This window comes from Chenopodium album, chromosome 18 (assembly GCF_948465745.1).
Source record: "Chenopodium album chromosome 18, dcCheAlbu1.1, whole genome shotgun sequence".
Classification (NCBI taxonomy): Eukaryota; Viridiplantae; Streptophyta; class Magnoliopsida; order Caryophyllales; family Amaranthaceae; genus Chenopodium; species Chenopodium album.
Window position 1 is genome coordinate 10,037,475 of NC_137851.1, and position 13,122 is coordinate 10,050,596.

At 33.3% G+C, this 13,122-nt stretch overlaps 1 protein-coding gene across 1 annotated transcript; it reads right to left on the reverse strand.

The window, feature by feature from the left end:
• Positions 1-5,151: 5,151 nt before the first annotated feature.
• Positions 5,152-12,188, reverse strand: LOC145591449 (glycine dehydrogenase (decarboxylating), mitochondrial-like). Its single transcript, XM_081647905.1, has 15 exons — positions 10,779-12,188; positions 10,047-10,292; positions 9,880-9,957; positions 9,672-9,772; positions 9,389-9,584; positions 9,149-9,274; positions 8,579-8,764; positions 8,361-8,474; positions 7,557-7,709; positions 6,675-6,863; positions 6,421-6,498; positions 6,213-6,338; positions 6,021-6,119; positions 5,581-5,698; positions 5,152-5,483 (listed from the first exon to the last, which is right to left on the reverse strand). The coding sequence occupies exons 1-15, from the start codon at positions 12,012-12,014 to the stop codon at positions 5,392-5,394; spliced, it is 3,138 nt and encodes a 1,045-aa protein (XP_081504031.1). The 5' UTR covers positions 12,015-12,188; the 3' UTR covers positions 5,152-5,391.
• Positions 12,189-13,122: the final 934 nt, after the last annotated feature.

Sequence of the window (13,122 nt, forward strand, 5' to 3'; positions counted from 1 at the left end):
TCTTCACATTAGTAACATACTTGTCTATACTTCTCTTCTTCTATGGGTAGAAGGATTTGCTGAAATGTGGGGTTGAATCTCTTAATGTGTACGTGATGTCTGTTTTGTAAAATTTTTGCAGCACGAATTTACTAGCTCTTAATAGGATTGTTCTAAGATTTGATAAACATTAACCAAATGCAATGTTTGAGTGACATCATCGCATATTTATAAAAGGGTAATAGTTGTTTTTAAATTAATCGATCCATAATGACTCTATTTGTGCATTTTATGCTTCTAGCTCATTGTGATTAGGATTCCATCGTTAGCAAGATCCATGTGATAGTTAATTCAATAACAAAAAATGTATAGAGAAAGGTTTTGTGGAAGACTTTTGTTCTTTAGCTTTAATTTTATATGGTGCATGAAAATCATGTTTTAGTATAATCTGCATGTTATACCGTTTTTTTTTTTTTTTTTGAAGAATCTTACATTACAAACTTTTTTCTCCTTCTTGAAAATAGGGTGAAGCAAGGATTTAATAATAATAATAATAACGTTTCTTTTTTTGCAAGAAATGAGATTAAAGATATGAGAAGAGACCATGTAAAAAAAAAAATCTATTGACAACTTGTAATTGTACCACATATTGGCATCACCCATAGTGACTATGAATTTAACCTTTATATCTATTACCCAATAAACTCATACTTTATTACCTACTTCAACTTAAACGGATACCATACGACATTCACAAATTATACTCACCTGTCATCCCTATTTTAAAAGTTAGCAAAGTGTTTAAATAAACAAGAAAATACACACAAGTACTTCGTAATAATTAATTTCTAAGGGAGGGAACATAGATTCATAATAAAGAGGCAGACAAATAAAAGTATAGAATATGTTAATATAGCAATACCATCATCTTGCAAAAAAAAAAAAAAAAAAAAAAAAAAAAAAAAAAAAAAAAAAGATAAAAAAAAGAGATTATTTTCCACAATTGGCCTATTCTAAAGCTCAGCCACCCAAGTGGGAAATACATGGAAATGAGAAGCTTGTGATCGTATTTAATACTCATTGTTTAATTTATTAATTATCTTTTTTATTAATAATAATAATAATAATAATATATTATTATTATTATTATTATTATTATTATTATTATAAATACGTTGGAATATTTGTATAGTATTATTATGTACAAGTATTATATTATATTTTTCAAATTTGGTGACCGAATTATGTACCATGGTGGCGGGGCAGTCTTCATCAATTGTTTATTGACGATGTCGATTATTTTCCCTCCCAAAGGATTTGGTCACACTTGATGTTAATTTATTCTTAATTTAGAAGGGTTTCTTCGTGCCCTCCAAAAAGAAAAAGTTATCTTCATACCTAAAAAATAGTTTTATTCAAGATATGATAGATCTATATGCATATATTTTTATTACAATAATTGGTGAAGTTTTAAACTTTCAACTTCCATCAAAATACTACTGTACTAGTTATAAAAAATAGTATTAGTAAATCTGGTTATTGAATAATTCGAATATAACATAATATATAATTATTAGTATAATATAATTAGTATTTTATTTTTAATTTGTTTGGTTTTATTATGCATCAAAAAATAAATTAGTATAATATAATTTTAAAATATAATGATCTAACTAAATGCATCATGAAATATAGTAGATATTTTACAATATGATATAAATGCATTGCATTTTTAATTTGTTTGGTTTTATTATTCATGTTAAAAACTAGTTTTTTTGGTTCGTACAATGCACAAATTGTTTACAGTAAAACCGGGTTATTATTAATCAATTTTCAATAATTATATAATTATCTTATGAGAATAAAACAAAGAATTAAAAAAGATTGAAATATTATTTCCGAAGAAATTAGACTCATTTTTTTTTACCCAACAACCAAAAAATTACTTATTCTCGATTTTTTTAGTAATTCTTCTCAAATTAGTGTAATTTATTAATTATATAATATGTAAAATTACTTTTTGTATTACATTTCAAATACGAAGGGTGTGGATTAAAATAAAGCATACGAAATACCCGTATGAATACAACTATTTTTTGACAAACCGTATGAATATATACAATACAACTTAACACTAGAAGTTGATGATACAAGTTGTGGTTGAGTTGGCAAATATTGACTTTCCTATATAATTCTTGGCTGTAATGTGAAGCTCAAGGTAAAGTTGCTATCAAAAACGTACTAGCCAAGTTGTCAAATTTAAACTGTAGCATGCATGTGGTTAACTTAGCTTTCTTTTATGGCAACAAGAAGTAACGTTATCAACCAATTACATACGATTATGTATATATGTCTATTTTTGGAAACATCCCAATTGTTAAATCTAAGAATAGTAAGTAACAAACCGTGTTTCAGCGTATTATTCTGCGTGTTCAGTTGAGTACATTGTTGAATATGCTGATTTTTATTTGCTGCCATCACTGCCAATTGCAGCCTGATTTTGGGGTAGCTAGTCTACTTCATGTGGTGCAAGGTGGTTTTGCATGTTAATTGTTTGCCATAGGCGGTTAGGCCTCCCTCTATTTGAGGGATATTTCAGGGTTTTTGTTACTTTGCATGCTTGTCACCTTAGATTTGTAGATTGTATAAACTATAAGAATATATAATAATAAATCTTAAGTTAATTTAGGACCTGTTCTGATTTACTGAATTGAACTGAACTTATTGGAACTGAGTTGAATCGAACTGAACTGAATATTTTATGAGAGAAGGAAATTAAGAAATGAACTGAACTTATTAGAGCTGAAGTGAAGTGAAAATAAGCTGAAGAGAACAGACCCTTAAGGCCGTGCCTAGATAAGGTTAATATTATAAGGTGTAAGGGTAATTTAATTTAATTTAAGTTGAGGTCTGAAATATAAGTAAATAATATCATTTTTACCCAACCTGGCCTAGCCACCCACACCAGTACACCACACCATAATCTCAAAAATAACCCCAGCCACAACCCACCTCACCTACACTGAGATTGATTGTCCCTACCACTAGTTTTCACTGTATTATTATAACTACCAGCGTGGTGTGAGAATGTCGATACCGATGTGAGAAAAAAACATAATAGGATGGGGATTGAGAAAGGATGAAAAATCACGGGTTAATTGTTACCTTAGGAGACACATTAAAATATTTACCAAGTAGGCGAGTATATATATTTTTTGATGCTGGCATTGTAATATTAAGATAACTAAAATGATTTTATTAATATAATATTTAATGTAATTATAAATTTATTTATAGACCTGGTTGGTACTAAACTACTAACTAAACACTTATGCTCCCTTTGTTTCTAAAAAGTGTTTCCGTTTTCATTCTGCACATTTGTCAATACAAAATTATAACCATAAATATAGCTAATTATGTATTACTGTATAAGTAATTATAACGAGTATTAATTTGATTTTTCTATATTGATACTCATTGAGACGAACCAAACAATACCTACACATAACAAACTAACAAATACTCATTGTTGCATAAAAGTCGATTTTAATTATTGTGTTACGTTTTACTCTCCATCACTTAATTAAGTGAATGCTTATTATACCCAAACATTAATCACTAAATCATTATAAAGTAATATATTTTAGGAAAATGTTTAATTTTTTGTTTTCTGAAAACCTAATAATTTAAGTGAATGCTTATTATACCCAAACATTAATCATTAAACCACTATAAAGTGATATATTTGGAAAATGTTTTTTTTTTCTTTTTTCTTTCTGAAATCTTAAAAATTCTTCATCTATCTATCTATCTATTTGACTATTTCTATATTTTATATAGTTATATACTGTAGACTTGTACAGTGTGGACACTACAATGTTAAAATCAAAACTGCTACTTGGGCTATTGCATATTTGCATGCTTACAAGGCTGGGCCTGATGTTATTTCCTTATTACAAGGCCACATTTATTGGAGGAATTTTTTTTTTTTTTTTTTTTTTTGGTCCACCCGGTTCACCCTTTGGGATAATCCGAATTCGAAGATCAGTTTTGAATGGGGACATTATGTTCCAGTCCCCTCCCTGTTGGAGTCACTTTAATCGAACTACATTAAAACATATCACAAGCTCACAACTATCCTCCAGTAATGGAATTTTCATCTCTTTACTACTTCAATGCAGTCTGTTTTTGAAATTTATTAATAGGTGCAAAACCACTACGTAATTCAAAGCTTAAAGTTTAATTAACCAATATGGAAAATGATATACTTTGTCCAACAAACTCATATAGAAATACATCTTATTACAGTATATAGAAATGAAGGTATTATATGTCATTCAGTAACTACGGAGTATTTTGAACATTTCTTTACGCCTAAAATAAGATGTATTGGTATTTTTTTTTTTTTTTTTTTTTTTTTTTTTTGAAAACTGGTATGATTTTATTTAGTGTAATCTAGTTTGAATTTTTCTAAACTAGTATGATACACATAAGGCTTAATTTTGACCGTAGCTTTACACTTATGTAAAAAAATAGAAACTATCAATTTAGTTTTTGTTGTATTTGTCTTGATTTATACTTGTGAAATATGTAATTTTCATGATTTGTATTGACATGCAATTAAAAAATATTTAACATTAAGTAAACAAGCATTAAAAATTTTGATTTTAGTATCAATCTATCGTTTTGTTTTTTTTTTTTTTTTTTTTTTTTTGAGCACCGATTGATTTAATTATTATGGTAAGGATATGTACTATGTAACAAGTGTAAAAGTTGAAGAGAACAACTTCTAATTTTAGATACAAAAAGAATTCCGTAGTTGCAGTAGGCAAGATCACTGTCTAGCTGAGCAGAGGACAGGTTAAAGGATGACATAGGCTCATATCCCACACAGCGAAAACCGGGCACAAAACTGCAGGGTTATGGTCTTATTAAGAATTACTACAACCTATTAAGGTGACCATTACTCCCACAGTTTGAGCTTTGAAGTAAAGATCTGAAATATGGCATCATAATATAAGCTCTAAACTTCTAAATTATGAACATTTTTTGAGAAATTGAGTAGTAAAACTTCCTCCATTTTCAATTTATCATGTCCTCACCATTTTCATAATTCTATATGTATACATGGACCTTGGGAGAAAGCGAAAAAGAGAAAATGTAAGAAGTTACTGAACTATAAAGAAGAATATAAGAAAGACGTTCCTTTTTTCTTCATTTTCTTTAAGAAGAGAGGGGGAGAGAGAGGGAGGGAGGGAGGGAGGGAATGTATCCCTGCAGATGAAATGAGTATATGAGAGCGCCTATAAGAAGGCTAACCACCTCACATTTCGAATGGGAGAATGTATTGTATATACAACAACACTATGTAAGAATGAAATCTTCGGCAACTAAGCCAGAAGGTTGAAGGGTTTAAGCAGTAGCAGCCTTCTCTTCTTCATAGTGATTTGCTGGGAGAAGAGTGCAGACCAAGTTCCGATCACCATACACATTGTCCACACGCGCTGAAACCAACCACAAGAAAAGTTCCAGTTTAATAATGAGAGATAGAAATGGTTAGGTACATTTTTAGATACCAGAGATGGGATATTGGAAGCATACCAGTAGTTGGCCAAAACTTGGCAGCGCGCAGCCATTCAGCAGGGTATGCAGCATAATCCCGAGTGTATGGCTTGGTCCACGAGTCTGCCATGAGCATGGAGGGTGGGTGTGGTGCTCCCTGCATAAATAGTAGCCAATTCATTATCTCACATAGGCAAGCTTCACTCTTCCACCTGAAAGACTCTTATCGATCTGATTTGGAACTTTCTAAACTGGTTGGAATTCATCTGAACTTGTTAAAATTAATTATTACAGTGAATTGAACCTAGATAGCCTTACTGGAACTTATATTCCCTGAAACTTATAAATCTACTATGCTAGTCAAAGCTGTAAATCTGCAGTATAGGCTAAAATGCTAGAAATGGTTTTACAAGAAACTGATATAAGTGAACATCAAAAGGACAAACATATTTTGATCAGAAGAAAGATTAATGTTTTACCTTGAGGACATTGTTGTGGACATCGGCTTTTCCATTCTCAATCTCAGCAATTTCTTCTCTAATGGAAATTAGTGCATCACAGAACCTGTCTAATTCTGCCTGTTGAAGCAATAATACAAAAACATTAATCACATACGTGAGAATATCAGAGAAAAGAGTGACTAGCAGGATTAAATCAATTAAGGCAAATACCTTGCTTTCACTTTCAGTGGGTTCAATCATGAGTGTGCCAGGAACTGGCCACGACATTGTAGGACCATGGAATCCATAGTCAATTAGACGCTTGGCAACATCCTCAGCCTCTATACCAGCAGTGTTCTGCAATGGAAGTAACATTTAACCATAGAAGCATGGAGTTTAACCAAAGTGATAACTAGAGTAATTACATCAGAAGAATTACCTTGAAGCCTCTCAAATCAATGATAAATTCGTGAGCGCATGTTCCATTGACACCACGGAAAAGGACTGGATAATGGTTCTGTAGAGACCAATAAAGTTAGCAATATCATAATTACATATTCTAATATTGTTATACAGCTTTCATGCTATCTTTAACAAAAGGGTTCAAACAAATTTACATGAATGTCAGATTTAATGGTCATTGCATTGTTAGCTTAGAATTTATGAAAAACAAAGGACGTCAAGAACACATACCTCCAAACGCTTTGCCATGTAGTTCGCATTCAGGATAGCTTGCTTAGATGCTTCAGTTATGCCATTTGATCCCATCATAGCAATATATGTGTATGAAATTGGTAAAATTAGAGCAGATCCCCAGGGTGCAGCAGAGATGGTACCTAGCGGCTCTAATTTCTCTGGGGCAGGAATTCCACCAGTGCCAACCTTCAACAAAACAAATATCAGAACTTCAGAAGTTTTGCTGCATAGTTTGAATACAAAAATTTGGGACCATTATAACATGAACATATCTCAAATTTACAACTTTATAATGGACAGCATCTATTACATCAGCTATATGGTGGAGATAAAGGACTCAAATGAAGAGGAGATTTTAGGTGATGTATTAACGTTAAAAATTTCTGTTCAGCATATATTGCCTGCCATATAGCACAAGTTCCTTTGGGAATTACGCGTCTAAAGCTAAGAAACTTGGCTTCGATTTTTAAGATGTAAGATTCGCTCAATGTAATCAAATCAAATAAATTTTCTGATTTATGGGCTAAAAATGATGCAAAGTAAGATGGGATGGTGGGCATTGGACAATGGGTCTTGACTCTTGAGGTGCTATCAGAGTTAAATAGCTGATCCTTTGATTATTTGATTCTATGGGAGAATTAGCTAATGGCTTACTGCATGCACTGATGTTTTGCCTTTTTCTGAAATAAAATTTACATCTAAGAAAAATGATAACATCAGTTCGAGTCAAACATGGCCATCACACTATAGAATCAGTAGGTAAAAATAATTTCTCATGGTAACATTTACCGTTTATACAACTGTATTATATACTTATGCAAAAGGGGAGGTTAATATAAGCACAATAATCATGCATTAAGTTCAAATGAGAGTTCATACCACAGGGTGCGATGGCAAAAATGGTGCCAAGTGTTTCTTTACACCAATGGGGCCCATACCAGGACCACCTCCACCATGAGGAATGCAAAATGTTTTGTGTAGGTTGAGATGACAAACATCTGCTCCAATGAATCCTGGGCTTGTGAGACCAACCTGGGAAAAGTGATACATGTCATCAATTATCGAGTCTTATACTGATATAGTTGCAAACATAATTCCAGATAGAAAGCAGAACATGCTAAAAAAAACGTCAAAGAAAGCAAACTTATTAAAACTACAACGTATCACAAAAACAATCAATGCCTGTGAATGAACAGCCATAACTAACTGATTACCATATACCTGCATAATTAAAATCATTCTCTCTTCCTATCAGTTACATTTGGTATAAGCAAATGACAAAGTGAGGTAGTAGAGAAAAGGAAAAACTAATGATAGCTTAATTTTTTTGGCACAAGTGTTCCATTTTACACTAAGGCCTTGTTTTTTTTTTACATCTCATTCTTACTGATTCGCATATAATTTTGTGATAACTTACTGGTTTTTACTCATTTAAACTTTTTTAACGGAAACCCTGTTATTTACTTTCTACGAAACACACCCATGTTATAGCTGTTTAAGTCTCTGACAATGCTGGCAGAAAAACACATAAAATTATCAAAGTGTAAGATACAGAAGACAAGCTTTAATTTTAATCCCAAAAGGCATCAAATCCATGATTGAGGTCAGCAAATTATATTATCAGTAACAATCAAATTAGCAACTAGACCTAAGAAGTCAAAGGCAATCAATTAATCAATTTACCTGTGCATTCATGTTGGCACCATCCATGTATACTTGACCTCCATTGTCGTGAATTATCTTGCAGATCTCATCAATTCCTTCTTCGTAGACACCATGAGTTGAAGGATATGTAACCTGCATGACAGAAGAAAATTCAACCACCGAAAGGCATATCATATATATATTCAAAATGTTACTATAATATGACCATTAGTGATGTAGGTCACAGTGGATCATACCATAAGGGCAGACAAATTGTCCTTGTGTTTTTCAGCAGCCTTTCTCACTTCTTCAATGTTAATATTTCCCTTAGCATCAGTTCCAATAGAGACAATTTTCATACCACACATAGCTGCACTTGCAGGATTTGTTCCATGAGCAGAGACAGGTATGATGCACACATTACGATGATGATCTCCCCTGGACTAAAATGAAAAACAAAATTTTACATATCAATCAAAATACTTAAGTGGGTGTTGTAATAGCAAGTTATGGATGATAATTTGGAAAAACAGAAAAAGTAAGTTAAATTTAAGTTCCCAGACTACATGACAGCAAAACAATATGTTCCAGCTAACTAAAAAAGTTATGCCTAAGATATACATATACTGTAGTGGAATAGTGGAAATGGAAAGCTCTACACACTTGCAAAAACCCTCAAAGAGTAAAGGTGACATATGTTTACATTGCAGTCCTCCTAAAACCAACAGCCTTGCATGGTCATATCCCCTATTCTATCCATTCGAGTAAGTCATCTCAATATTACATGTGAAATACATACCAAATGAGCTAGTCTATAATTATCATACCATATGGTAAGCTCGGATAACCATCAACCCTGCATACTCTCCAGACGCACCAGCATTAGGTTGCAGAGAGAAAGAGTCGAATCCAGTAATGGTGCACAGTAAATCACCCAAATTTTGGAACATTTCCTATATATAATAAAGAGCAGATAGACCCAATAGAAAGTGTAAGGCGCATTTCCAGAATAATAAGTTAATAAAGTCTAAATAATGAATACTAGCAACAGATGTTATTTCTTGTACCTGATATCCTTGAGCCTGTTCTGTTGGGGCAAAAGGATGCATACTTGCGAATTCAGGCCATGTAACTGGCATCATTTCAGTTGTGGCATTCAACTTCATTGTACAAGATCCCAGTGGAATCATACTGTGGCATAGTGACAGATCCTTTGACTGTAATTTATAAAGGTATCTCAGTAGCTCATGCTCCGTGTGGTATCTAATACAAATAATTGCATTCAGAAATCAGAATACAACATCAAACACATAACTATTTCATAGTGAACTTAGTGAAGAGATTCCATACGAGTTAAAGATTGGGTGAGTCAAATATGGGCTCTCCCTCACAAGGTTAGCAGGGATGGCATTCTCCACTTCTGGAGCAATAGATGCAGCAGTAAAAGGTACCTGACAGATAATCAAGATTATGATGAAAAATAAATTCATCACACTTTCAAGTATTGTGTGTTATTGTGAATTTCATCAATCTATCAGTGTAAATTAGAGAAACTCACAGCCTTGCCACCAGCAAAAACTTTGAACAGTTTATCAACGTCTTCCAAAGTTGTTGTTTCATCAAAAGCAACAGTGACCTGAGAGTCAAAAGGCAACATTCAATATAAGAAGGAACATGATTCATATACAATACTGTGGCGTAGTTTTTATAAGAAATCAAACTCACCGTGTTGTTGTCCACAACACGCAAATTCATCTCATGCTTACAAGCTTCATCAGCAAGTGCTTTGGCATCAGCACACTTGATCTTTACTGTGTCAAAGAAAGGCAGTCCCTGAACTTCTACTGTCCCAAGTTTTTTCAACCCAGCTGCTAATGTGCCAGCAAGACCATGCACCCTTTGGGCAATGGTTTTAAGACCTTCAGGTCCATGATAGACACAATACATAGCAGCCATGTTGGCCAGCAAAGCCTTCATAATAGGAAATAAAGCTCATTTAACCACAGCAGAACCAATAAAATCAACAGATATATAATTACATAAACATGTCTTATGATTGTGAAGATCACTAAAACAAAAACAGCCAGAAAAAATAAGAAAGAAACATAGCACATCTCAAGAGTTGCAAAACAAAACTTCTTGATTCCCCTAGAACATCCTCCTCAAAGCAGGAATAAAAGGGGAGCAGGCCCTTATTTTCATCCTCAAACTATCAACACAGTACAGTCAGGCAAGCAAGAGAGAATATAACACAAGAAAAATATAATAGCTCAACACAAGCAGCCCAACTGTGATATTTAAGTTGAATTGAGCACAGATAAATAACCTGTCAAAACACACACACACACACAAACACACAAATATTTAAAAATAAATAAATAAACAAACTGCTTCACAATTCAGGACAGACAACATAATTTATCCAACTCTACAAACTATGTAAGAGAAGCTCTATACCTGAGCAGTACAGATGTTGCTAGTAGCCTTGTCTCTCCTAATGTGTTGCTCCCTTGTCTGCATTGCCATACGAAGAGCAGACTTGCCAGACGAATCAACACTAACACCGATAATTCTTCCTGGCATCAACCTCTTGTACTCTTGAGAGGTGGCCAAGAAAGCAGCATGAGGACCTCCATAACCCATAGGCACTCCAAATCTCTGAGCTGACCCAACAACAATATCAGCCCCCAATTCACCTGGTGGCTTCAACATTGTCAAAGCCAAAAGATCAGTAGCCATAACCACCTTAACCCCACTAGCATGCGCCTTCTTAATAAACTCTCCATAGTCCAAAACCTCCCCCTCAGTACCAGGATACTGCACAAGCACACCACAAACATCCCCAGACGAGTAATCAATATCCTTAAGATCCGCTGTCACGACCTTAAGCTCAAAACCATCAGCTCGAGTCTTACAGATATCAATAGTCTGTGGATGACAGTTATTAGCAGTGATAAATGTTTTCCTCTTCCCTTTCAATATATTGTTACACATAGCCATCGCCTCAGCTGCAGCCGTACCCTCATCAAGCAATGAGGCATTCGACATAGGCAAACCAGTAAGATCAGTAACCATAGTTTGATAGTTCAACAATGACTCTAACCGACCCTGAGAAATCTCAGCTTGATAAGGTGTATACTGAGTATACCAAGCAGGATTTTCCATTATATTCCTCAAAATCACAGGTGGTACAAATGTATCATAATACCCCATCCCAATAAATGACTTAAAAATCTTATTCTTTGATGCCAATTCCTTCATATGATCAATCATTTGAGACTCAGTTAAACCCTCATCAAATTTTGAATACTTCATTGATTGGATCCTTATTGATTTAGGCACAGTTGCATCAATTAAAGCATCAGTATTATCAAACCCACAAAATTTAGCCATTTTAATTTCTTCATCTGGGGTTATTGAATTATGTCTCCTAGCAAAACTATCACTGGGTTTCAATGCTTCTACAGAAATAGATCGAGTTTGAGGCAATCTTCCAAACCCCACATTTCCTAATTCATTGTTCTTCGAGAAGAATCTAGAAGAAGATGAAGGAGGAGGTGGTGGAGCCATTGTTGAAACATACCTTGCAGAGGAGATTGAATCAACCACCTTGTTGTGGTGGTTGTTGGGGCGGTGATGGTGGTGCAACCGCCGCAAAAGTGCTCTGCCAGCAACCTTTCTTGCGCGCTCCATTGATTAAGATTTGATCTTTTTGCAAAAACAGAGAGAATTAGAAAGATGGGTGAATTTGTTTTGCCCAAATGAGAAATGGGCAGTGATTTTTTTTTGTGTAGCAGAAAGTTCAGAAATATATGGATTCCATTAGAGTAGGAGGAGAGAGTGGGCTAGAAGGATACTAGTGGGTTGGTGGATACTATATTGGATGCTTTGTTTATTTATATTTGTAAATACAAAAAATATTTCATTTATTATTATTGTGTGATGCCACCTATTTGGAAATTAATGTGGGCCAAAAGTCCCAAAAAGATAAATGAAATTGAGAAATTACAAAAATGGAATAATTAATGTTTTTTTTTATTAGAAAAGAAATTAGCTCAACAACTCAAATCAATGTATTATTTTGATTACAATTATCCCGCTCCTAAAATATTGTACGGTGAAATATTTCTTTCACAAAAGCTAACGAACGCTCCCAGGGCGTTGGATAAGCTAACTAAAAGTAGAAAAATTAAATTAAAAATTAACATTAATTACACCGATCGACGCGTGATTTTGTCATGCTTTCCCAAATTAATACCACTTTAGGTGATATTTTAAATGTTATTCAACGCCCCGGGGGCGTTTGTTAGCAGGATCCTATCTCTTTTTATAAAATTTCACAAATTTCGGATAAAATAAATCTCAAATATTCAAAGTGCTTTTATAGTTTATTGACATTTCTTAGTTCCTTTTCTACTTAAGTTTTGGGGCAATTCACATGATTTGTGTAAACCTTATCACATTATATCGACTTTCTTAATTGTCATGAACTCATGACAAATTAAATACTTCGCATATACTTTCTTCAAAAAAAGTAATTCGTATATACTAATACTTATCTAGTTATCTCTAATGAGGATGTAATCTTCTCTTAATTTTTGCATGAATCACAAAATTCACTCGATTAAAAATGTCATAGAGTTTTTGTTAATTTAAATAGATACTTCCTCCGTTTTTAAATACTTGCTCAGTTTCTATTTCTGCACTATTCATTTGTCCTATTTTGACTAATATTTGTGATTTATAAATAAGAAAAAATATAGTCTTATGGAAACTTATTGAAATCGTCTCAATGAATAGA

What these genes read in the sequence shown, in the direction of transcription:
- LOC145591449 (XM_081647905.1), bottom strand. Translation starts at nt 12,014, where the DNA reads ATGGAGCGCGCAAGAAAGGTTGCTGGCAGAGCACTTTTGCGGCGGTTG. An exon ending in TTTTTGCTGGTGGCAAGGCT is followed by an intron (nt 9,773 to 9,879) that starts GTGAGTTTCTCT and finishes ATTATCTGTCAG; the next exon opens with GTACCTTTTACTGCTGCATC. An exon ending in TTGATTTGAGAGGCTTCAAG is followed by an intron (nt 6,339 to 6,420) that starts GTAATTCTTCTG and finishes CTTCCATTGCAG; the next exon opens with AACACTGCTGGTATAGAGGC.